At 37.3% G+C, this 27,365-nt stretch overlaps 2 protein-coding genes across 2 annotated transcripts in view; one reads left to right on the top strand and one right to left on the bottom strand.

Moving 5' to 3' along the window:
• The window catches only part of Col4a5 (collagen type IV alpha 5 chain), a 187,005-nt gene extending 172,202 nt beyond the window's left edge, over window positions 1-14,803 (bottom strand). The window contains exon 1 of the mRNA XM_075957560.1: window positions 14,419-14,803. Coding sequence (XP_075813675.1) covers window positions 14,419-14,499 — 81 coding nt within the window. The 5' untranslated portion in view covers window positions 14,500-14,803. The remainder of the gene's footprint in view (window positions 1-14,418) is intronic.
• Window positions 14,804-16,138: 1,335 nt separating this feature from the next.
• Window positions 16,139-27,365, top strand: part of Col4a6 (collagen type IV alpha 6 chain) — a 311,296-nt gene continuing 300,069 nt past the window's right edge. Inside the window, exons 1-2 of the mRNA XM_075958022.1 lie at window positions 16,139-16,388; window positions 16,593-16,644. Of these exons, the coding sequence (XP_075814137.1) occupies window positions 16,378-16,388; window positions 16,593-16,644 (63 nt within the window). The 5' untranslated portion in view covers window positions 16,139-16,377. The remainder of the gene's footprint in view (window positions 16,389-16,592; window positions 16,645-27,365) is intronic.

Here is a 27,365-nt window from a genome sequence, read left to right as displayed (position 1 = left end):
TTTCAACACTCTTTAGAGTATCTCCAACTAAAAGATGGACTTGGATGGTTGCTGGTCTTTTGTGTTCCTCTTCTCAATTAAAATACAAATCTCCTTTATCTACTTTTCACTAAATAATTAAAAAGAACTGCATATAAAATAGTTTTTCTATGCAAGCAATCTTCACTTCAAATGTTCTTCTGAAGTTCATTTGAATGTTCATTGTGCTGGAATACTTCATTAGCAGCTGGAGAGATTTCAGTCAGACTCTGGAGTGAACTCCTTCCCACTTACATTATTTCCTAATTTTCCCAGGTTTTCTATCTAGTCTCATCTTTTATAAAGAATGTGCATGATGTGGTGCAATTTTTGAAGGTGTTCTAAATGCATCTTGCATTATGATGTGGCTACAGGATTATAAGAAGTGGGATGTGGTGGTCTCAATGAGAATGGCCCCCACAAACTCATGTATTTTAATATTTGGGACTACAGTTGGTGGAACTGTTTGGGAAGGATTAGGAAGTGTGGCCCTGTTGAAGAAGGTGCATCACTTGGGGAGGGTTTTGAGGTTTCCCAACTTGTCTCTCTGTCTTATAGACATCACCTAATGCTCCAGTGCCTCATTGATATGCCTGACTGCCCTGATGGTCTTGGGACCTTGGAACCAAGAGCCCTAAATTAAACTCTTTTCAAAAAAATAAATAAATAAACTGCCTTGGTCATAATGTTTTGACACAACAATTAAGATACATGATAATACAGAAAATTTACATTTGGACTAACATTGCTGTGTGTGGCGCATGTGCGTGTGCGTGTGTGTACATGAGTTTTGGCTTTCTAAACTTAAAAAGGAGCTAAAATTAAGCATCATTATATTTTATCCTGAAGCAAACAATTTAAGGTTCTAATAAGTACACATTTCTACTATTAACTGATTTCAACAGAAGCTATATTGAAACTATTGTCTCTTGGAATACTTCCCTAGTCTATTAATGTTTGAACTCCCTTATAATAAATTACATTCTAAACATTATGAGGTAAAACGTATATGAAAAGATACACATGTAAGAAAATCTTGGAAAGAGTACAATTTGTAATAAATTTTTACCACTAAAAATTTCCAGCCTTTTCCAATTAAATTGAGGTCTGATTTTAAAATGAAACCGAGTAGTATAATGTTCACAAAACTCAAGAAAATCAGTGATACCTCATTTTGAACTTATCATTGTTTTCCAGTAGATTATCGATTTCATATTATAATTACTTACATATCTAAAATACAGTATTTCTGTTTTTTTCTATTTCTATATCTTGGAGTATAGGTACTATGAACAGCATCCTTAATATAAAGATTGTCAAACTACAAATTCAAAAATGGCCAGTCAAAGCCGGGCGGTGGTGGCGTACACCTTTAATCCCAGCACTTGGGAGGCAGAGGCAGGCAGATCTCTGTGAGTTCGAGGCCATCCTGGTCTACAAGAGTTAGTTCCAGGACAGGAACCAAAAAGGTACGAAGAAACCCTGTCTCGAAAAATAAAAAAAAAAAAATGGCCAGTCAATTAGTCTGGAAAACAAATCCAAGCTTCTGTGGATGAACCTTTTTTCAGCCTCTAAAAAAAGGTGACCTTTTCAGTTAGATCTCGCTTGCTATTTTCCAACATTAGTCTTTGTATTTTTCTATTATACAGTAGACACAAATGAAGGCAAGAAGACAGAAGAGAGGTCTAATGAGTTTGTACTGTAACATAAAGAAGTCTTTCCTGGAACTGAAGAGAAAAATGAAAGGCCTAAACAGACTATAAAAGATAACCAAACAAATAGAATCGAGAGAAGTTACTGCTAAGAATGAATCTTTTTGCCATTAACCAAATTTCTAGAACATGAGCATACTTTCTGAAGTAAAAATATTAAGAATGCAATAATTCACATGATCATAAGATCTGGAAGGGGAAAAAAAGCTGTTAGCTTTTTTCTTCCAAAATTTATCAAATATTTTTAGGAAATATTTGTTGTGATAGTGAGAAAATTCACTATCTGAGGATATAAATTTTTATAAGACAGTAGAAACCTTTAACATGCACACCTCTAGGGAAAATGTATTGCTTAACTTTTAAAAAATCACAATGCAAAAGGAATTGACTGTTTTATTTTCTTTTTAAAAACAGACTGGAAAGTAACATAAGCATAGCCCCTGAACAAACTGACTTATTTCTAGCTGGCTAGGAACTACTCAGAAGAGGTTTCAAAGCTGAAATACAGATTTTTATTGTAGAAAGCTTCATAAAGACATATTAACTTCAATGAACTCAAAAATTAAGACAGGACATTTCCTCTAGGGCATTGCTAGGGAATGTTAGAAGAAATTTCACTCATAAAAAATAAACCAAATTGTGTTTTTCTTAAATATTATTAACAGTAGTTAAATTTGAGACCCATATGCTCTTTAACTTCCTGTTTTCTATAATACTCTCAAAAAAGAAAAAAAATCTTAAAGAAAAACAAGGTATAGAAAATAAAACTATGTGTGTGATTCCAGTCTTCTCTTTCTACAAACAATACAAGAAACATGACACATCACTCTCCTACAATAAAAATTAATACTTTTGATACCAGAAATTTAATTAATCATAAAATTTTGATTTTCATTAATTTAATGGAAATCTTCTACTGGATAATGCAAAGTATAGAAGTATGAAATATGGTCACTGTTCTTGAAGTAATTCTTACTATAGGTATGAATTGTTGTAATAGGAGCGGCGGGCTGCGTTCCCGGTACCCAGCCGCCCGCACGGATAGCTTTACCCGAAATAATTATGGAAACTGTATTCTTTTAAACACTGCCTGACCCATTAGTTTCAGTTTCTTATTGGCTAGCTCTTACATATCGATCTAACCCATTTCTATTAATCTGTGTAGCCCACTAGCTGGCTTACAAGGAATGATCTTAAACTGCGTCTGTCTGGAGTGGGAGAATCATGGTGACCCCTGACTCAGCTTCTTTCTCCCAGCATTCTGTTCTGTTTACTCCGCCTACCTAAGGGTTGGCCTATCAAATGGGTCTAGGCAGTTTCTTTATTAATAAGAAATCACTCCCACATCAATGAATAGATGTATAAATAGAGATAGACACACATATACATACACTCAAACATTCACACATAGATGACAACATCTAGTTTTAAGACAGTGCAAATGAAAAAGATTTATGTTAAAAATATGAAAGCGAGGAATAGGGAGACGGTCACATGGATGTAAAGCTTTCTTCACAAGCATTTGGATCCTCAGCATCCATCTAAAAACCAGGTCAGGTGACACAGACCTGAAACCTCAGCACTGGTGATGTGGAGAGAGACATATCCAGGGATTTACTGACTGACCATCTAGTGTAGGGTTGAGCCACAATGAGAGACTCCATGTCAAAAAATGAGATGAAGACCAATCAAGGAAGACACCTGACACTGACTTTTAGCCTACTCGTATACTTGCATGCAACACAGGTAAGGAATAATAATTTTTTAATGCTGAAAACAGAGTTTGCTCTAATAATTGAAGATGACAGAAAAGCTCAGCATAACTTCATACTTCCATTTTCTCTTTGGTACTGGTTCTGTAACCAACCAAAATAAACAAGACTGGAAAATCACACTCACAGCTCTCTAATCACTAAACTAGTGTGAACTAGAACAAGTTTGTGAAAAGACCTTCCACACCTGCCTCTGCAAGTAACTAGCATCATATTTCACCAGTCACTTTGTTTTCCCTGTATGGTAATAGTTCCCTGTAGAGCCCTCACTTACAAAATGTTTTAGTTTGGGGCCTTCCAGCCCTCATAGAAAGTACCAAATTAAAGATTTCTATCACTATGTACAATGTGGTAGTTTGAATGAGAAATGACGCTCATAAGCTCATATATTTAAGCAATCAGTCCCTAGTTAGTGGAACTGTTTGGGAAGAATTAAGAGGGCCTTGTTAGAGAAAATGTGACCTCATTGGAGGAGATGTGTCACTGGGGTTGGGCCAACACCAGGGAAACATACCCCTTCTCTCTTTTCTACCTGTGGATCAGGATGGAAAGCTCTCAGCTACTGCTCCAGTATCATTCCTGTCTGCTTCCCACCAAGACGATAATGGACTAACCTCTAAAACTGTAAGCAGGCCCCCAATTAAATGCTTTTTTATATGAAAGTTGCCTTGCTCATGGTGTTTTTTTTTCACAGCAATAGAACACTGAAATTTAACCATATTAAAATTATAACTTAGTAACATTTAAATGACTTATTCTTAGGGCTGGAGAGATGTTTCAGTACTGAGGAGCACTTATTGCTCTTGCAGAGAGACCAATAATTTATTCCCAGTACCAACCTGATAGCTAATAACAGTCTGTAATTTAGTTACAGGGGATCCGATACTCTCTCTGGGCCTCTTTGGGCATCAGGAACACACACGGCACACATACATACATGCAGGCAAAATAGTCATGCACACAAAATGAAAAGAATTAGTAAATTCTTACAAAAGACTTCACTTAAAAGGGCCAATAAACCCACCATTTTAGGGCAACAGAATTCAAATGTTTAACCACAAACAACAGAAAGGAATCTGATACAAATGTATCACTATGCCTTTCTTCCATGCAAAGAGACATCATATTATGTCTAGTAGATTGTGAGACTGTGAGAAGGACCTCTCTTTCTTTAAGAAGATATTGAGGGGGCACATAAAGATTATACAGAACATGTTTTAAAATTACAGTAGTGAATCTTTTAGGGGGCAGGGGACAGTCTTTGAGACAGGGTTTTTCTGTGTAGCCCTAAGTGTCCTATAACTCACTTTGTAAACCAGGCTGGCATCTCAGAGATTTGCCTGCCTCTGCCTCCTGAGTATTCGGATTAAAGGTGTGCACCACCATACCTGACTGTGTAGTGTCTCCTTCTTAAGGTCACTTTTCTCCAAACATCTGAATCTCCTCCAGAATTAAATGTCATATATGCTATAAGAAGTACTAAAATCAAACAACATAATTCTCCTACATGTAGGAGAAGTATACAAATACTTTGATTTAATTTCTTAGTCTTATTTAATTACTGTCAAAAGTACAATTTGATTAAACAGACTGGCACTTCTTTATAAATGATGCTTTACTCTCCATATTAAATTATAACCAAATGTAAGATTTTGTGACTAAATGAACAATTAAAGAATTACTTATAGTAGAAACCTGCTTCATTTTGTAGAATTTGCCTTTGGATGTTTTCCATTAGCAAATAACAAGGGATTCAAGAGTCCCATTTCAACAGAGTGCCAGGCGCCATCCTGCCTTTTGGTTAAAGGCCAGCCGAAGCTGCTAAGGAATAAAGGACAGTTGGACCTGTACAGATTATGAAGGTAAATATACTCAAGCATTGATGCATAAAATGAAAATCTGGTTTCTTAAAATGAAAGGAGCCTATGTGTCACCCAGCGCAGTAAAGATGCCTCTCCAAAAACCCCTTAAGTTTTTCTGCTTCTCTTAAAAGAAACAAATTTTTAATAATAAAGATTTAGCCAAGTGGCTGGGTGGTTCATTTATAATGTTAATTAGCAAGAGTATATTTTTGAAAATGACTTCCAACCCTTGTTTGCTACAGTCAAAGGGGGATGAAATGATGGAATGATTACATTCTAGAAAGAAAATCATTAGAGGATAGGGCCAAATCAGCCAACCAAATGGGCTGTAAATTGAGCCACAGTCCCTGTAGTAGATAGAAAAAAAACATAATAAGATTATTTCACAGGCTCTCTTATACGTTACTAATAGAAGTTTATTTGGGAAAATCATGTGGAAAAGTAATTTGGCAAAAGCAGGTACCCATCATCCAGGCATTTAAAGTTCACCTATTCAAATGCCACCTGGAGAAGTCATAACGTATAACAGTTTGTGACTTTTGCAGAGAAATACATTTGAATTGCACGAGCTACATGGCTGGCAAGCAAGCAATAAAGCCATTTACGTGTTTAGGAAGCACAAAGAGAAAGCCAAGTAGGAAGGGTACAAAATGGATAGAGAGCCACTTATTCCATATATCCTGACAAGTTTGATTTTTCTGAACAGAAGGGATGGTGGCTCTGGTATTATCGCCCCAAGGATAAGGAAACATACATAGATTAATAGAGTGAAGCTTTTGGAGTACCACAAAAGGTAAGATGAATGACAGCGAAAGGACTAGGCAAATGCGTAACCATTTAAGGAAATGCTCACTAGGCTTCTATGGTGTAGGGATAGTGAAAAGAGTGGGGGAAGAAGGCAGAAAGGCTTTATATTCCAAAAGCATCACAAAACTCCCCTAGGGGAGGTAGTCAGTGGCTTGAGATCTTGCATATCCTTCTTATTATAGCCAGAAAGAGTGTTATTCAAGATGGGCAGGTTTCATCTTCCACTTAAGGAAAAAAAGGAAGGAATGTATAGTTCACAAAATTAAAATTTAGCCATTGCGGATAAATACCCTAGGTAGACAAGTCAAGTGATCAGTTAAAGGGAGGGATTATTGGCGGTCAATGGCAAATACTCTTCTGACCTAAAGAGGCCAGAAGAGGGTATCTGATCCTTGGAGCTGAAGTTACAATGAGTTGGCAAGCCACCTGACAAGGATGCTGAGAATTTAACAGCCTTCTAAAGCACTGAAAGATCTCTTCCGTCTCTCCCTTTAGGGGATAATTTGATTCCTCTGTTTTAATGTGTATAAACCGGGGAATAATCTCATGATGAGGCTTTAGAGCCAGAATGCATTACTTCAAGCCTTGTCCTAATCACATTAACTATATCAACTTAGACAGTTAGTTAATCTCTATGTAACTCGCAGAAACACACAAACATACGGAAAGAGAAAGCATTTTATCAACCCAAACCTTCAAGTACAGAAAGGATGCAATCATGAGAATAAAAATAATATGAGGAGTGAGAGAAGATATTTGACATGCATATATCTGACAGGTGGATAATATTTAGAATACATGATATCCAAAATTCAATAAAACAAAATCAAATCAAATATCTCAGATAAAAAAGTGAGCATCCCTGCAACCCCAGCACTTGGGAGGCTGAAGAGAGAGAATCACCATGAGTTTGAGGTCAGAGTGGGTTACAGAGTGAGATCCTGTCTTAAAAAAACAAAAAGAGTGACAGGCAGTGGTGGTGCACACCTTTAATCCCCAGTACTTGGGAGGCAGAAGCAGGAGGATCTCTGTGACTCTGAGGCCAGCTTGGTCTACAGAGGGAGTTCCAGAACAGTCAGGGCTACACAGGGAAATCCTGTCTCAAAAACCAAACCTCCCTCCCCCCCGCCCCGCGCAAAAGAAACAAAAGAGGGTTGGGCTATGACTTGGTGAGTAAGAGTGCTTTCTGTGAAAGCATAAGGACCTTGTTTCGAATCCCTAGCACCACATAAAGCCAGGCATGACCCTGTATGCCTATAACCCCCACATTGAGAAAGGGAGTCAGGAGGATCCATGGAACTCAGTGGCGAGCCAGCCTTACCCAAAGTTGAGCTTCTGGTTTAGCAAGAGACCCTGTCTCAAAAGATTAGTGGGAAAAAAAAGATTAGTGGATAATTTAGAATATTTTATGTAGAGAAGATAATAAAGGTGACTAATGTCATTCTTTGTCCTCTCCGCACGCACACACACACACACACACACACACGAATAATACCAGTAAGTACTCTCAATGATATAGAGGAAAAGGCAACAGTTGGAACACTGTTGGTTTGAGTGAAAATAAAAATCGCCAATATGAAAAGTATGGAAATGCCTCAATTCTTAAAAGTAGATCGGTCATCTGATCCAGCAGTCTCAACACTAAATATATTACAAAAGGGAATTAAATCTGTATGTAGAGACAGCTACATATCTGTGTTCACAGCAGCACTATTCATAATAGAGAAGAAATCCAAGGAACCTAAGAATCCATCCACAGAGGAAGAAAAAATAGCAACATACATATACACTGAATAATATCCAGCCATATAAAAGAACAAACACAAGTCATTACAACATGAAGAGAGAATTGTAAATTACTATGTTATATGCGATAAGCAAGGCACAAAAAGACGAATGCTAAAAATCTCCCTTATATCCAGGATATAAATAAGTTGAAATTATAGAAGTTGAGAATTAAGAAATGGGTTTTAGAAGCTGCAGAGAACACATAGGTTCATGTTAACACATTATTACACAGGAGGCTGACTATAGATAATAATTGTTATTTCAATAAACTAGGAATCCAATTCTAAATGCTTTCACCATAAAGAAATGATAATGTTTTATGATGTAGGTAGGTATATTTAACCTGACTTAAACAATAAACACATTTTGAAACAATGTAGTAGTCCGTTCGTGTATACAATTTAATGTATTAATTAAAAATAAAATAAAATTAGAAACAGTATTATCTCCTTAACAAACATAACTACTAAAAAGGTTCACATAGTTCATATGTTGATTTATAAAAATTTCCTGAGTCTATTTCATCATTCAAAGTCTATTTCGTTATTCAAAGTCTAAAAGTAGCCAAAGTGTTTCACACAGTAATTACTCATGACAGAGGCGGTAGTGGTTAAGGATTAAAATACAGAATAAGATGTTCATGGAATAAATAACTGATTAAAATAACTAGCAATCTTGAAGTTTAGAAACATTTTACAGATGTAGGATGACATGGTGCTGAGTGCATGTCTGTAATCCAAACACTTCGAATTCGGAGGCAGAAGGATTGCAAGCTGGAGGGCAGTTTAGGCTAAGTAGAAAGACTGGCTGGACAAAGAAAACAAGAAGTGGAACGTGTACATTGTGGCTTTGTATAAATATAAATAGTATTTTTAGAATCCCCTAAAATTATTGTTTTAAAATGAAGAATTTTCAAGGTAGGTGGTGGTGACTCGGGCAGAGGTAGGTGTTCAAGGACAGAGCAGCACAGAGAAACCTTGCATCAAAAACAATACAAAACAAAATTAAAAAAAAATACTCTAAGATAAAGACTTCATAACTGAAAAATAATATATAAAATTGCACAATGTATGATTTTATAATTTAACAATTAAAGATTATGTGTATAAGAAGGAAAATACCCCCCCTCAAAAAAATAATAGAAATTTTTTCTTGACTACTAGTAGAATGGTGGTCAAATTTTTCTTTGTTTCACTATACCTTCTCATATTTTCTAATTTCCCAACACTGATCACACATCACTTGTAATTAGACAAAAAAGTCAACATATAGATTGGTTAAATAGGGAGTATATAATTATTGCCCCCTCCCAAAGAACTGGAAATAGAATAAAGAGAACATACAAAATTCCCTAAAATAAATGACTGTAAAATCAAACACATACTAAACTAGGCAAACCTAAATATTGCATTTGTTCAAAGAAAGGTATAGTAAGCAATTGCTGTGATATTATGGAGAAATGAATACAGTCCATCAAGGCAGAAAGAACATTGTCTTACTCTTGTCTATAATGACTAACACACACACACACACACACACACAGAGCGGAAGTGTGTGTGTGTGTGTTGTGGGCACTGTACTTAAATAGAACAGTATACATGCAACTCTTCAGTTATTACGAGTTCGCGAATAAGCATCTGTTGAAAATGTAACCTGCTAGAACTGAGCAAAAACTGAGAATCAAGAAAGAGAACCAAAACATCTACCCCACAATATAAGTGTTTTAGAAAAGCTTTCCCTAGGGCACAGTGGGAAAAGTATACTGCAGAAAGTAATGTACAAGCAAGCTGAACTACAGGAAAGACCATGATTGGCCTTTAAAATCGCATAGAGAATGAACGGAACACATAGAGTTAATTAACAAGTTAATAGGTAAGGATGTAGCTAACTGCAAGAGTACTTGTTTAATATGTTTAAGCCTCTGCTTTCAATCCCCAGCATCTCCTCCCCCACTGAAAACCCCAGAAACAGGAAATAGAAGAAAACAACAAGATCCTAATACATCAAGTATGTATGCTTAGTCAGTGGTCTTTGACTACAATTGGAGACACTGTTATGAATTTGTGATTTCAACATATAGAAATCTTTGAAGAGACTGATGTAGAAGCAGTTATATATGTACTGTTATACTTAGTATATTGCCTACAATTGTGTGTGTGTGTGTGTGTGTTAGGCATTAAGGATAAAACTAACGCAATGTGTATTTCCTCGGCCTGTCTGCTAAGAAGGGTTATGGAATGACAGCACAGTTACAATGAACATGCCAAGTACCACATCTTGGTTTCTAAATACCCTGTTTTATAAAAAGAATAGAAGTGTCTCGTCCAGAGTTTGGAACAAGGAAAGTAGAGATGACCACTTTGTGATGCCAGTAGACGAAGAGATGCTCCAAGCTTGTGGAAACACATCAAAGGATACAGACACCAGTGGGAAAGAAATCCAGGAGTGGCATGTTTAGAATCATTTCAGTAAATACTTGTAGTGAAAAAATAATTCACTATAAATAAAAATGAGGCAAATACTCATTTTTGTTCATTTTATATTTACAGAATTAATAATATGTAAATAAATTTAAACTGGAAATGTATTATAGTAAAATTCGATTAATTAGTATAGAACAATTTTGAAAACTAAAACTACCCTTACAAATGGAACTGTAAACAATCATTCACTCCAGAAAAATTAACATATGTTAGAATTGGTGAAGAAATGATCATCAGAAACAGATGATTTAGCCAGTTATGGTGGCACATGCCTTTAATCCCAGCACTTGGGAGGCAGAGGCAGGTAGATTCCTGTGAGTTCAAGGCCAGCCTGCTCTACATAGTAAACCAGAATATGTAGAGAGACCATGTCTCAAAAAAATAGCTTATTTGGATATTTGGACTGTTTCATGATATTACCCTGTAAAGTCTCAAAAATATCAGCTTGCAAGGGGAAGAAAATGAGTTTACAATTGACAAATTTGGAAGATCTATTCGAACCAAGCTGTCAAGGGGAACTCAAGATAAAAAAGGGTATCGTATCTTGCATATACAAAAAGCAACGGCCAAGGAAAAACACAGGGAAAAATTCTGCACTCTTACAAAATATCAGCACAGGTACTTATAGAAATATATGTATAAGACTACAGAGCTGAGGATGGGGTCGATTGTAAAGTGCTTGGATAGTGGGGTCAAAGTCCTGAATTTGATCCTTAGAATTACAAAAAAAATACATATAAACATAGATAGTTGAATAAAAGAAATCAGGTATGCAGATATAGGTAGATTAGTAAAAGTCGACAAACTGAATCGATAATTTTTGGCAATGCTATACCCCCGTATGTCCTTATTTATCACAACAGACACATTTCTGCATACTTAAAATTATTGAGGAAGCAAAAAAAGAAACATAAAGAAAATAATCTATCACTAGTTGTAAATAAATTAAATTTTATCGCGATTGCATAAAATCATACAACCTGTATCTGTATACACACAGAGATCAAGCTGGTCTTTAAAGTACACATCTATTTACATTATGCTATACTGCTTTACATAAAACGAGCAGGAAGAGATGTAAATCCCATTATCATTAACATTGCACATTCTGTGTCCAAAAATTGCAATAGAAATAGATTACATGCAAAGGAGACAGTATAAGAGACCTAAGGACGAAGTAGGAATTTAAATTTTCCAGCTCTACAATTCATTGCCTATGTGACCTTTAGCAAGTTTCTTAACCTCTCTGTTTCATAGTTTCCTCACATAAAAAGTAGTTCTATATATATATATATATATATATATATATATATATATATATATGTATATGTGCATATATTCACATACATTGTAGGTCTCTTAAGAAGAGACCACAGAGCAAATGTGGTGTGTTTGAATCCCTGGGTTCAATCCCTAGCACCACAAAAAAAAGAATAAATATGAAAATCTACCTTACTATACTAGCATAGTATTTAGCACATAATAAATACTGAACAATGTAAACTAAAATGATAATGAAAACAATGATGACATTTCTTCCTACAGAACATTCATAGAAGAAAAATTATTTCCTGGCCAATAGTCTTAGTCTTACCCTTGATAAATTCTAGCCACTGGCCACCAGGTACACAGTATGGTTTAAATTGTAGAAATGCATCTGCCCTCTTCCATTAAAAACAACTCACAGATATCTGTATGCTAGAAGTAGTATTTAGAGCTATAACCATAAATCTACAAGCTTCTATATTTGACAATTTGTATAACTATAATTACCTTAACATAAAAATATGCTATTTCCATCCCTAAAAATGACCCTTCCCGCCTAAAGTTGCCTTTATTTTTACTGCTGATCATTAAGTACCTGGGTTATTTTACTCTACCTAATAAACCTTCGCCCTTAAAACTTTTCGTATATTTGTGATATCCAATTCTGGCATGACTTCAGAGATAGAGAAATCACATAATTATGAAAAAGTAAAATTATTTCATAAACAATGCTCTTTCTGATATAAACACCTCAATATTAAACAATCTCAGTGAAACACTAACCCAACTATGGTCAAGTTTCACTCTGCGGAAGGTCACCAATATCCCTAGCACAAGTATGGAGAGCAGATACCATTCATAGTTTTGAGATGATTAAAACTTTCACTTAACTAGGCCTTTTATTTGTGAAGCAGGAAAAACAAACCCCTGGATTTTAAAGAGGGACAAGATTTTAATCATAGGAAATTGTCTAGAAAAAGCTCCTGTAAAAAATGTATAGGAGAGGAAAAACAATTACTTCATAAACACTTGTTTCTTTAAGAATCAATAAAAAAGCTTACACATAAGTTTTGTCAAGCACAAAAATCTGTTTTAATATAAGCAGATTTAAACTGGCATGCAGTGTTGTTATACACACCTGTGTAATTGGTATCTAGTGCAGATTTATTAATAGCAAGATCATTAAAAGGAAGGATTGCTTCATGAATCATCCACAAAATCTTTGCCCCTGAGGCAAATGCTATAAACAATAGGCACTAAGATGATCTTCGAATGAGCTATTTTCTATAGCACAATTATAATTTAGTCTAACAATCTTTAGCCATATTGACTGTCTAAGCATTACCCCATTAAAAATGTTCTGTACCCAAAGAACATTATTAAATCACCTATCTACTTGGGTAGAGGAAAATGATAGCATTCATAATTAAGACATTTGCTATGTGTTTTCAGCAGATTTTCCCTCATAATTATGTTGTGATTACAATAACATGAAAGTTACTTTTTATACTGGTGGGACACACATTTTTCAGGATATACAAAGGACAATGTGATCTGAGGTGTGCTGAGTACAACAGGGACCCTGTTAGCTAACTTTAAAATGGACCCAGAATATCTGCATCTAGGGACTGAGAGTCATTTAACCATATGAAGGCCTCTGCTATGATGTCATATTTAAGTGATTTAAAAAAAAACACCCATTATGATTACTCAAATAAAACACTTAAATAATGCATCACGCACTTAGTTAAGTGAAATTAAGTACCATGGCCTTCAAACTGGAGAACATTTTCTGCAAGAAAGCCGTTCACTGGCATTTACCTCTTACCTCCAGAAGGAGAGAGGGTGTTGGGGCAGCAGACTGTGGCATCCATGCTACATTCCTAAAGGCAAGTGGAACTTTTTGCTCTGTCATTTCCCATGTCCATCCTCCCCCACTCTTCTATCCCACAAAGCTCATGCCCACTTGAAAACTGAGAATTCTTTTTCTTGTCAATAGGTGAAAGGCAAATTTTCAATTTGTTCAGGTGACTTTGTGAGTTTAAAAAAAAATGTGAACAAACAGAAATCCCTAACTTTAAAAAAATAGATGCAAAACACTCCTGAAGCATAGGGCTACGCTTCTCTACTTCACACTGATTGGTATGCTACTTTAACAATTGTATAGGAATGATGTCAACAGGACAGAAAGCAGGGCAGAACTCTGCTGACCTGGGGTTGGGGGGAGGTTCATGTTGCCTAAGAAAAAAGCATACGTGAAGGGAAGATCTCCATCAAGGCTATTAACACTTTGATGGTAGTTAAATTTTAGAGGAACCAAATATTAAACTATATGCCAAGTTTAAAGAGTGCGTGGGCTGGGTACAAGTGGTGAAAAAAGCTAGCTGGCAGACAGCAACCCAAGGTGGGGGGTAGAGAGAGGAAGAAAAGTTTTAAAGACCCACCAGAGCCCAGTGACCCATTAATATATGTCCCCACAGCCCTGCCCAGCCCTGGTTCCACTCTTGTCCCAGAAGAGGTAACTGCAGGGAAGCAAGCGGCCCTGTTTTTAAACACTTGAAATTCTCCCTCGGACCAGCGTTGTGAATTGTGTTTCTTTCTAGTAAAAGCTAATTTTGGCTTCCCTAGCCAAGGTCAAGGAGTAAGGAAGGTAAAGGATCCAGTGGTTTCCGTGGGAGCGAGTGGCGATGGGGCGGGAGGGAGGACTTACCGCAGCCTCTGCGGGCTGCCCCCACAGACACAGGGCCAGCAAGAGCCAGCCGGCGGCCAGGCACACTTCAGGCACTTGCATTCTTCTCTGGCTCCCGCAGCTCCTTCAGCACCCGCACGGAATCCCAGGTCCGTTCGGACCGATTGACATAATCTTGAGGGGTTATTGGGAAGAGAGCTAGAGCTAGAAGGAGCAGTGAGTGTCCCAGTTATGCTGGTGCACTTGGGTGAAGAGAAAGCTTTTTATAAGAGTGAAGCGATTGAAAAAAAAAAAAAAAACAAGAACAAGAAAGAAGAAGCTGTTCTTCCCTCCCCCCTCCCCTCCCCAAAGCCGGTCTCTTGGGAGCACTTTGCCTTCTGTTGGGACTTGCAAACTTTCCGCACTCACGTCCTACAAATCTACTTTCCTCGCTCTCTTCCCTGCACCGCCCCCTCCCAGCCAGCGCTGGGGAATTTGAGTATCACTCCGCCACTGCTTCACACTGCACCAACAACCTGCGAGGGAGTGACGCTCAGTTATTTGAGGGAGGGAAACTTCAAGATCAGTTTACTGAACACCTCAAGTCCAGCCACCAAGATTTCTTATTTGTTCAGTCGCAACTTCTCTCAATGGAACTATTTCCTGATCAGTCCAGCTTTCCCTCTGATTTGAGCTTCAAAGCCACTTCCAAACAGACCTGAGCTGGGACTATTTTCTCTTTAGCGGATGGATTTCAGAGATATGGTCCTTTTTATTGTTAATCATTAGAAACATTTTTTTTTTTTGCCTCTGCTCCCTGGGCTGCTGGCCTTTGCATTCCAAGTGCTCATGGGACAGAGTTTCTGTATACAAGCAGAAGATGAGAAAATATCAGATATCTATAAATGAAGTAAAAAAATGAACATATATATTTGTAAATCCTTAATGCATGTTATAACACATGTAAGATAAGATGTATTAAGTAGGTTAGTAATTTTATAAGGTTTAATATTATCATAGATTAGTTATCTACTTTTATTTATTTATTTATTTATTTTTATTTACATACATTGAGATCCATAATTAACATTACCTGTATCGAGCTAACATAAACATATGACATATGACAGTCATAGTGTTTCAGGACTATGCCAGGTAAATAAATAACATTAGTATAATTCCTTATAATGAGCAACACCTCATTAGAACTGTCTATAAGGAGCCAATAGTAGCTGAAGTAGATTCCAGATGAAGTAGGCATGAATATTACCTTGATAAATCTTATAGACTTTTTTAAGTACCGAAAGACCAAGAAGATACTTTATGTGGATTCATTGGAATGTCTTTCAGGAATCTGCTTAAGAACTCTTCAGAACATTTCGATTCTCAGTCCCTGGGTTAAACTACATTCTCTCTATATTTTGAATTGCCTTATGAGGACCAATTTATCCTCAGGTTCTAGTTAGTTTAGAGATTTAGACTTAGAACTACAGAGATTTCTACCCCCGCTTAGTGTACAATCAGTTAGAATAAGAGTTCGTGCATTTGGGTTACTGGGGCAGGTACTTTCAGGTCTATCTGTCTATGTAGTAGTAGCATACTTAATTCTATTCATGCATAAGTCTCTAGAGACCTGCTCATGAAGCTTTGGGACTGTTATGTGTAGAGATGCTTGAACTGAGAAAGACAAGCAGCTTCCCAAGGTGGGGGGATGATTGACAGCAGACAACCCCGCCCCGTTCCCCTCCATTCCTTCCTCCCCGGGCGCATGGAACTATCTCCTGAGTGCTACAAGTTTTAGCGGGCACCGCTGAGTGTGTTTTCCTTTGGAGCACTTTTTTATCTAGCAGCTCTCTTAGTTTCTTCTAAACTAAGCCATTTCGCCCCTTTACACTGTCCTGAATAAGGAACAAACTGCCAAGCATCAACGGAGCCCGATGAGCCCGCGCCGTGGAGCAGCTTAGCAGTCTCCTGGGACCCAGCTCCGGAGGAGCCACAAGCATGCATCCTGGGTGAGCTGTTGCTGCTCAGAACTTTTTCTCCTTTTCAACTTTGGGCTGCATTGCCCGGCCAGAACTTTACTTGCACTTCTGTCACTACAAAAAATAAGTGCGAAGAGACATCAAAAGGAAGCTTGGGGCTTGGGGGCGGGTGTTGCTCACTCAGGACCCTGTAGTCCAGAGAGCCCATGTTTCTCACCCTCCCTCTCCTTTCAGATTGTGGCTGTTCCTGGTTTCCTTATGCCTCACCAAAGAACTGGCAGAAGCGGTAAGGCTTCAAAAGACACCCCCCTCCATTTTTTTTTCCTCTTACGTTTCCGTTGAGGGTAACAGAGGGTTGCACCAAAACAGAGCCTTTCTAATAGGAGTTAATAGGGTCCTTGAAGAAGAATAGTAAGCATAGTGTTAGTTTAATGCTTTTGGAACTCAGCAATCTTCCTGTCTTAAAACCATTGCTATAGGTTTGGGAAATAGGAAATAGAGGTAGATAGTGCAAGATGCACAATTTGTGAAACTCTTCAGGACAACTTCAGATGACTGACCACTGATGCCTTCTTTTGATAGGCAGATCTGCAAAGCTGAAGAAACGTAGTTCTTCCTAACTTGTAAGAACATGGATTGGCACAGAAATTTAAGGGTGGAAAGAAAGCATAAAGGACTGGGACTTGAAAGTGGCAGCAGTCAAATAGGGGTTAAACTTTATGTTTTCTTGTAAGTCTTTTTATGCATCAAAAAGTTGAAATGCTTAGGACAGAAAAGCTTTCTAAAACTTAACCTTTAGTGGGCTGCTTAGATATTATCCATGAACTTACCTAGAGATTCCAGGCAATGGAATTTATGTAGCTATCTGGTCAAGAAAAGTTTAATGTATCCCAGAAAATAGAGAAGTCCCCAACACAATTAGTAAGATAATTTCACAAAGGTGAAATGACTAAATGATCAGAAATGCCAGTTTTCCAGTTGAGCCAGTTACTCATGCTGTTCAAATAAAAGTCATTAACTATCGAGTTCTATTTTATCGGTTGGTTTAAAAGAAAAACTATAACAGCTAAAGTAATTTACAACACACACAATAAATAAGAATGTTTGCATTTTTCATCTTGCAAACTGAAATTATATTAAAGGATTTGCTCTTTAAAAAGTTGTAAATACTATTTTAGAGCTGTACTTACTTTGATTCAATAAGATAACTGACACATTTGTGAAAAAATTAGGCACTTTGTCCTGACATGATGTCTTTATGCAAATATCAGTGAGGAGAGATGAGTTTTCCTATAAAGAATATTACCAGAAATAAAATCTAAAATTTTGTGACCCTGTAAGTCAGAATATCAACTTTTAAGTATTTTCTGCTAGTCTTTGTAAGAAGAAATATTGATCTCAGGCTCTTGTACATGTTTTTGTAACCTGGTTCTTCTAGGATATAAGCTTAGTAGTTATGAGTTTCCTTAAGGGTCTATACTACATTTATTGAAAATGCAGCTTTTGATTTCGCTTTGTCCAGCAATCTTGCCACTGGTTAAAACAATGTAGAATACCCCCAGTAAAATGGTATTTTCAGACTTAGAATGACTTGTTGTTTTTAATATGATCACTGTAGATGGACAGGCATTTCCTAGATACCATATCTTTTCATTTCCTATGATGGAGGATAGTATTTGCAGTCCTTCAAGGCATTGAAGTGGGTCTCTACATCTGGGTTGGACACTTTTGTCTCATGGTTTTACAATGTCACATCAGTTGTCAGTTGCAGTAACAATGGTACAACTGGAATTAGCCTTGGAGTCTACTGACAATACTTACTCTGTTGCCTTAAGACCAGAACTGCTGCATTCAGTCTTCTTTACATGTACAAAGCATCCTTGGTGTTGGAAAGCTGTTTTTAATGACAAAGAGAAAGGGAGGAGAGTCGCAATATACCTTCCCAGAAGATGCTATTATTGAGGGGATTTTTTTTCTCTTAATGTCCTTGCATTGTGTTCTCTTCATTTAGTCTCAACTAGAATCTAGTCTCTGTATTTGTGCTGTTTTTTTTTTTTTTGCTTTTTAGATAGTTTGTAGGCATTTGAATTTGCAATACCTTGTTTAAGTGATACTAATGCAAATAACTTAGGAATATATCAGTAGAAACTCTGTTGCATTTCATTACAAGAAAGTTTCTTCATACTGTGAAAGTTAAGTTTCCGATAATGGAATATTGGTAAGCAACTAAAGAGAGGGTCATTTAGTTGCCTTTGAGCTTTTCCTTTTTAAGAATTTACAAAGCAATTCTACACAAAGGAATAGAAAGCTAAATGTTAAAATCCATTAAATTTGTTCTTCAGGTGAAGTATCTGCACGATTTTTCTTAGTGAGACAGACTTTAGGATTGCAGAACACCAGGAATCCTTCAATTAAATGCTTCAGTCCTGAAGGGTCTGGTGAGATTAGACATAATGCGCAAAAATTTAAATAAACATAGGACCCTGCATATTTTCCCCACAGTGCTGCTCATTATGTTCCTTAATGGAGACTGCTTAATAGTAAAATATCTTCATAGAAAACACTAGAAACACAAACCGCATCCTAGAAATCATGTCTAGTATATAAAATATAGCCTAAAAGTCTACGTTTTTATTTCATTCTGCCTGTATTCAAGTGTGATTTCATGGAAGTCTCCAATATACCCAAGCTGACATAAAGTAAAAAGACTAATAGGACACATATTTGGGTGGGGAGGAGAATAAAGGATAAAAACATGTTTGTCATCCATATTCAAGTAAAGATCTGATTGTAATACTAGCCCCTTTTTCCCCAAAAGTGTAAGCATACCCAGGTTGCTTCTTCATATTGCCACTGGCCCAGTCATTACAGCAGCCAGTAAAGTATGACTGTTGTTTTAATGGAGTTCAGGAGCCATTGGCAATTGATGGCTGCTGGAGGAAGTGTCAGTTTTCTTCTGGACCTGTCCCCTGGTAGGTTTTTCATGCTTCAGTAGCCCTACAGCCATGCACTGGCAGTACTAAGTGGACTCAGCAGGTTAAGAAAAAGTCGACTAAGCTGGAAGGGTGAAGTGGCCATGGAGTAGGAGAAGAGAGTAAGAAAGGAAGAAATGGGCGGTGGATTTGATAAAAAAAATATTGTGAACAAGCATGAAATTATCAAAAAGTAAGTTAATGTATATTTTTAAAAGAAAGAAATCAACAAACTTCCTTCCCATTTTATTAAGTATCTGTCTTTTCTTTTGCTTTTAAAAAGAATTCACACAATATAGTCTACCCCCTCCACTCCCCACCACCTTAGCCACCCAACTCCATGCTCTTTCTCTCCATCTCTTTCTCTAAAAATATCAAAACAAAAAGACAAAAAGTACCTAAATAAAACAAAACAAAAATACACTCACAAAAATGTGGAGTCCATTTTATGTCAACCACACTCCAGAGCAGGCTTCTACCTACAGTTTTTCTATAACAAACATTGAACTCTCTTGTATTTGAAAAGCAAGCCAAAAGCCAAAAGCAAAAGCAAACCCAGAAATGTAAAAATATAAAATTTAGTTTTCTTCGGTAGATCTAACCTTTTCAATACAATTGATACTAATTTCTTTCTTATTTTCTTCTCTTTTTTGACACTGTATTGTATTACAGCCCAGCTGAGTCTGCTCCACTACAATTGCTGGGTTTCACCTATTAATGTCTGCTTAACTGCCAAGTCCAATGATTTCCTCCCAGTATCCATTGTGTCCTTCCCATATTCTAATGCTCCTCAAATCCTCTTTCTGATCTTCAGAATACTGTGGCCATTAACTAATGCTTCTCTGATAGTTTAACAGATTATTCATTCAATGGATATTTATTGAGAGACCTCTACGTTGGAAGGATGTGTTACACCCTAATATTCCAGTGGTGAACAAGTCAGGCATAATCTTTAGTAGAGAACTTACAATCTTGAGAGTTTCATGTTCCAAAATTGTGACTTTTCTCAGCATTTCATACTTAGCCACATTTTTTGCCTTAGTAACTTTAACTTTGTCTCTGTATTTTGATGACAATCAAATTTAAACCTCAGTGAAGCTATCTTTTTTGAGCTCCAACCCTTTATTTCCAACTTCCTACTAAGCCTTGTCTCTAAAGCACTCAAAACAGTGCCTGGAGGTTAGTATAAGCACTTGACTAAAGCCAGCTATTACTCTGTTTTGCCCCAAACACAGCATATCAAAAGATAAAATTGTTTTTTAGTCATTTTCATTGACATTTCAACGTAACTACTACCTTTTTTCCACTTTCTTCACCATCCATGCAGTTTCAGGAACAAACTATAGAATCATTCACTAACCTCATTGTCCATATCATCAACGACGTCTCCTAATTTTATCAAAAATCCCTAGACTGGTTTTCTCAGTCACACTCCATTGATTGTAGAACTCATCATGCATCTACAGGGCCTGAACTGGCTTTCCTATGTGATTAGTGCATGACCTTCTAGTGGATATGCAAGTCGACTCCCCATAGCCTTCAGAAATTGTCTTTTCCTTGTATTTCTTAAAAGTTACTATTGACAAATCCAACATTGGTTGCTTTAATGGCAAAAAAAGAGAGAGACTACAAAAAACCCTCTGGGGTCAGTGAGATAAGTTAAGTGAGTAAATTCACCAGCACTTCAAGCCTTAGTGCTTGAGTTTGATCCCCAGAACACATGTAAGATGGAGAGAACCAACTTTACAAAATTGTCCTCTGGGATCCACATGTGTGTATCCTTCCCCTCACACATCTCACACGACACCCCCACACACACATCAATAAAGTAGTAATATTTTTTAAAACTCTGTTCAATGGTGTAATATCTAAGAGAAAATAGAATCATGATTTTGCCTCTACCCATAGTTCCTAGTTGTGTGACTGAATTTACCTGCCTTAGACTTATTTTCTCATCATCAGAAAAGGAAATGACACCTCCCTCCTTAGGTATTATTGTGCTTTGCAAAGTTAAATCAGGCAATGTGAACATACTGTGTACAAAGTAAGTCTTAAATCCCCCAGCCCACCTCTGACAATTGTCCTCTATTGTAATTTCAAAAGAATCCCCCAATTTTGGCAAATGATACATAAGAAGATGCGCAAAAGAGATATCAAAAGATTCATTTCTAGAATCAATCTGCTACAATGGTCATGCTTTAATGTTGTCCTCCTTATTGTCTTTTCCACATCTTCAGCAGGAACAAATATCTTGCAGTGTTTCAAGTTTACAAAGCATTCTCCCATTACATAAACAGCCCTAGGCTATCCTGTGAGATAAAATAGAACAAGTGTTCTGAGGGGGGGGGTATCTAAGATTTATCTAAACTCACAGAACTAAGAAAAGGCACAACAGTGCGCTGTCTCCAATTGAGGCTTTTTATCATCTCTTATCTGGAGTCTCTGCAAACAAACTGAACTGTTCTGGCTTCAGTGCTCAGCTGCTGCCCCACCCCCTTTGCTGATAGATAGCCTTCTTCTCCAAAAGCCACGGTGCTTATTCTAAAACAAACAGGACCATGGCGCCCCTTAGTACCATTCAACACCCTCTCCTCTCCTCATGTCCCGTGGAACTCGTTTGGATCACAGTTGTCCTTCTGACGTTGCCTCAATATAACAAGCGTCTTCCCTTTACTTTTTCTTATCGTACTTTTTCTTATCATACTGTCTTTGTGTGGCTGTGTTCTTATCCCCTTAAATCCCAGTTTAGGAATTGATTTTTCTTTAATTTTGCCTTCTCTGTTCCTTATGGCAGCTGCTGTTTGTTCTTTTGCTCTTCCGTCAGTGAAAATGTGTCTAGAACCTACTGAGTGCTAGACAGTCTGGTTGACAATGGAAAGGAAAATGTCAACTAACCCTGTGTGATTACATTTTGAAAATGAAGTTAGAGGAATCCTAAAAACATTAGTTTAAGGCCTGTATGTACTCTGGCTTGTTTATCTATGTGAGTTTCTGCGTTGTAATTGGCATTGAAGTTATTGCTGGGTATTCCCTGTGGAGTCAATCACAGTGGGGAGCCTTTATTCACAGAGGACTCACTCCTGCAAAAAATCATATCCCCCCTCCCAGATCTACAAAGTTCAGGCAAACTGAAGCCATCCTGGCAGGGGCAAAGATATCCTAAAGAGGGACATTTGTTAGTCTCCCCTTTGATTATCAGTCTCTTAAAACAATGAACTCCAAGGAAATGGAATTTCCTCAATAATCTCATACTGGGAGAAGAAAAAGAATGGATGAATGAAGCCTGGGGCCAGCCTGAAAAGGAAGTTGTCTCCCAGGAAGAGATTTCACACACTTCTGACAACTTATCAGATCACCTTGCAGGACAGGCTGGAGCCTACAGGATGGAGGGTCACTGCTAAGTAGGATTCCAACTGGACCAGCAGCGCTGAATTGAGCAAACCTCTTGCTCATGCCAGGACCTTGGTGTCAGGTCCAAAGGAACTCCATTAAATGCAAGCTGCAAAGGCCTGAGGAAGGGATTGGTATGAGAAATGAAAAATGCTTCAATTTCTTTCCCTCTTGCTTTGCTACTGTTATATTCGGACTTCAAAAGTCCAAAGTTTGAAGATATTAATCCATGGAGTCTCCTTTGGATCTGACACTTGGAAGATGGACTTGTGAGACATTGGTCTTTGTTCCTCTTCCCTAAGTGACCACGCCACATTTAACAAACCTCCTTTTCTTGTTTTTACTATTACTTTAATATTGTGTTGGTGGCAGCTGGCTATACCAATCTTGTTGAAACTGCCAAATACCAGCCTTTGAACCAAAAGACTCCCAGTAACAAAGCCTTGCACCTCTTCTCAAGCTCCTTCTGAGTTCTGTATGCAACTCTGCCAATTCTTTTCAGGATTTTAATTCTTTGTAGAATGATTCATAACAAAGAGCTTTGTGTTTAGAGACAAATACACCTACATTCAAATGCAGACGCCATTATAATCTATTGTCTTTGGAGAATTATAAAACTCATTCCTTTTTTTTAAATGACAATTTCTGTTATTCTTTTCCACTCACTAAATTGCCACTCTCCTAGAGATATTTGGTGAAGCCATTTTGGGAACAGTTTAGAGAAAATTGCTTGATTATTGTTAAGTATGTTTTGCAAGCTTCCTGTGGGAGAAAAGGAGTCCGGATTGTTATTAAACTTGTTCCAGATTACCCCAACATGCTTCACCTCTCTGGCCTTACCTTTGTGACCTCCTATGGAGATCCTAGTCTCCACCAAAGAGTCTTTCTAAAGGCACCTCTCTGAGCTTCTTTGAAGTCCTGGTCCTTTTGTTTGCCATGAATGGGGCTAGCTTGGCATTATCATTCAATCTGGTTTGCTTGTGTTCATGGAGAGCCTGTGTTACTCCAAATGTCTCTGACCATGAAACATACATTTTATTCACAGATGCTAGGCTTTCCTGGAATATATTGGGGTGGGTCTTTTGTAGGTCAAACTGATCTTCAAAAGACAAATTTTTTTTCCTTGAGGGAACAAACATTAAGTGACATTTTTGGACCTGTTAAGCATTTAAGTGACAATTTTCCTCTCCTGGAGGGAAGAAGTTAACAGAGAAGAATCCAGAATGTCTGTTGTCTCCCAGTTCTGTTTGTGAATATAGCAGTTCCCCTAAAGTCAGGGATACAGTGCAGAGTCATAGTTCCCGGAAACCATGATCAAACTGCAAAGACACCTTCTAGTACCTAGCTTGAGATAGCCAGAGTGTTCTTATGGATAATAACGTCAATATTATCAAAGGAAAAGACGTAATTTGTTAGAATATTTGTCAAATTCTGCAGCCATATATACCCTTTCTTCCAGGCAAAATCTTATAAAAATCCCCCAAAATACAAACACGAGAAAAATAAGTATTTTGTTTATAAGTCACTTAGAAGAAAAAAAATGCAAAAAAACCCCAAAACGTCTGAATATGAACCATAGATGTCCACAGCATCTCTGTTTTAGTTTGGTTATATAATGTTGAGAAAACTCTGATGCACTCTAATAATGCATCTCATCAGGTAAAGGCTGTTTGGATTCATACTTTGCATTACAATCTTAAGATATTCCTGAGTTAAACAGAAACCTATATGTCCCAGTCAATAGCCACACAATTCTCAGTCTTTCTGTCTCTAACTCTCTCATACACAAACATACACACTCAAGCACAAATTAACTTTCCAGCATATACTAACATGATCAGTGCTATTTCCCAATGTTTAAATAAATGGAACCTAAGGCATTTGCATAGTATATGCTTTGTTTCGCAGGGTTTTTTTTTTAAGTTTCAAATAGATTTGTAGGGAAAGTAAAGTCTGATGTTGTAGGATTCTTGAAATACCTCCTCGACCCTCATTAAAATTCACAGGACAGAATGAAATACTGTAGAACATTGAAAGGGGAGGAGACCAGTGTACATTGTAGTTACTGAAGGTTCTCACCGAGATGGCAAACATTTCTTCATTGTGTGTTCTGTATAGATTTTCTGGTTGATCCCAGACTTCACGGTTTCTTCTCTAGATCTCTACAAATATAGTTGTCTTTTCCTTGATTTACATTTTACTTTTAAATTAAAAGTGTAGCTATATTGGACAGCCCTATTAAAGTATAGTGGAAGAATCAGTGTCTACTATAGGTAACAGATGTGGGAGAGATGGATGATTTTCTCTCTAATGATTCCTCATTTTCAGCCAGTATATATAGCAGTGTGAAAGTGAATTTTTAAATGTAAATCATAGTACCTCAGAGTCAATTGAGTGCAACTCCCTTCTGCATATTAAAAGATTCATATACATACACTTATTGTTAAGTTTAGTAATGCTCACCCTTTAATATGAGAGAGTGTGTGTTTATTTGAAGTCTTTTATCTCTACAAAATTTGAAATATTTTTGTAATTTTTTGATTGTTTAAAGTTTTTGAAGATGATCTAATATGCACAACACTAAAATGGTAAAATGACAATTTAAATAGATTCTGCTTTCACCATTATAAAGTAAATTAACAGCATGACACCACATCATTCCCAAACAATATGCATTTCTTATAAACAAAGACATTCTGCTGCATAGCTATTTTGCCATTTAACCAATTATTACCATATATTTTAGCCCACAGAAATTGTGGTGATCTCCTATAATTCCAGATAAAAGGATTCCCTGGGGAAAGCTGGTTAGTTAAAGTAGCCGGAGTAGGTGAGTCCTGGAGTCAATGAGAAACTGTCTAAATAAAGTGAAAACTGAAAAAGAAAAACACACTCAGTGTTAGCTTCTGGCCTCCACATGCACTTATACATGTGTGCTCACACACAGGTGAGCATGCATACATACACACATGAAATGACATAAAACCACACAATGGAGTGTGGATGGTCTCGTTAACCATTCATCTGCTATTGGGCACCCAAAGTAGTTCCGTATCTTGACTATTGCGATCAGTGCTGCAATAAATATGGTTGTGCCTGCTGAACACTTATTTCTTCACCTTCAACAATAGTCTGTTTCCATCTTTTTTTTTTATCCCTTCTTGCTGGTCCTCAGTCTCTATGTGGAAAAACATAAAAGCTAGCTCATCTAGTTGGGAGGATTAGCTAGAGTGTTCCTAATATCCCTGATCACTCAGTAAACTTTAGCTGCCATAGGCCGTGAATTGTCATGTCCCTGGGCTGGAACTCATCGTTTTCTAATCACCTCTATAACATGCTTCTAGTTGACAGAGATCTTGCTAAGAGCACAGCGAACAGTTACTGCCACAACTTTCTGCGGTTCCCTTCATTAGCCTAATAATAGCCCTATATCCAATAATAGATCTGGTTAGGGCAGGATTTTGTGGTCCTCTGAGTCTTAGGAAGAAATTAACTGAGGTAAAGTTTAGTTAAATTGTGTTGGTGAGAGAGAGAGAGAGAGAGAGAGAGAGAGAGAGAGAGAGAGAGAGAGAGTGTAATTTCATCCTCCAGTTTATAACACTATTCTTAGCCTGATTACCTTAAAGCTCTGGGGGAGGGATAAAAAAAAAAGACACTTCCTCTTCCCTTGTTTGTCCAGCATTTTCACATTCTGCTGCTAAAGAGACTGACAAGTGAAGGTACCAGGTCTATTAGAAAGAATACCTGCTTGCTTCATACTGGCCTGGGGCCGCTTATTCTGGATGGAGCTATTGAGGAGCCATATGACTTTCAGTTGCTATTTACTTGGAAGAGAATGAGAGGAAGGATTTATATCAAGTTACCAGTCCCTTCCCTGAGCCTGTCCTGTCCTGCCTGAGCTGTCCTCTTTATATTTTTTTCATGTCCACTATTAACTGCCAGTAGCAGCGACACACTTCTGCTTAGATTCATAACAGAGTCTTAGAACATTTGAAAGCTCAAGCCTTCGAAAAGTACCAAGGCTTTATGGAAGTTCATGTGCCCAGAGAGAAACAGCCAATCTATGAGATTCCTTACCCTCATAATTGCTATCCCTTCACCTAGGATAGGATACATTACACTACACAGCAAACCACTCTCCATAGTATAGTTGTGTGAAACAACCAAAGATCATTTCTGGTTTGTTCGTACAGCATGCGCATCATGGTCACTGGGAAGACAATACCTGTTCCTCAGTTTAGGACCCAACTGGAGCAGTCATAATCTGGCATACTGCTTGTTATGGCAAGACAAAGGGAGATCTTTTACTGCGTTAATAATTATCATTTATAGCTGGGATGTGTATCACTTTTTCTCATATGTATTGATCAGCCATGATGGGGATCAAGAAATAAAGTCCTAGCATGTGTCTTGAAGACGGAGTGGTGGAAATATCCAGGGAACAGCACTAATGGCCTTCCCACATTGGTGTTTAATTTACCCCGTAGAAAGATCACTGATCTCCCTGGAAACATTTTTTCTGGGTCCTTACCTCTGCAGAAGTCAAATAATTTTATCTATTTGATAACTTTTGTGTATACTGCAGATTTTGCTATTTAGGGCCAGGTATTTTTTGTCTGTTTTTTTTTTTCTCGACTTGAATTCC

This window comes from Microtus pennsylvanicus, chromosome X, assembly GCF_037038515.1.
Source record: "Microtus pennsylvanicus isolate mMicPen1 chromosome X, mMicPen1.hap1, whole genome shotgun sequence".
NCBI classification, from domain to species: Eukaryota; Metazoa; Chordata; class Mammalia; order Rodentia; family Cricetidae; genus Microtus; species Microtus pennsylvanicus.
The sequence above is the reverse complement of the archived record's forward strand: the minus strand, read 5'-3'. Positions and strand labels throughout refer to the sequence as shown.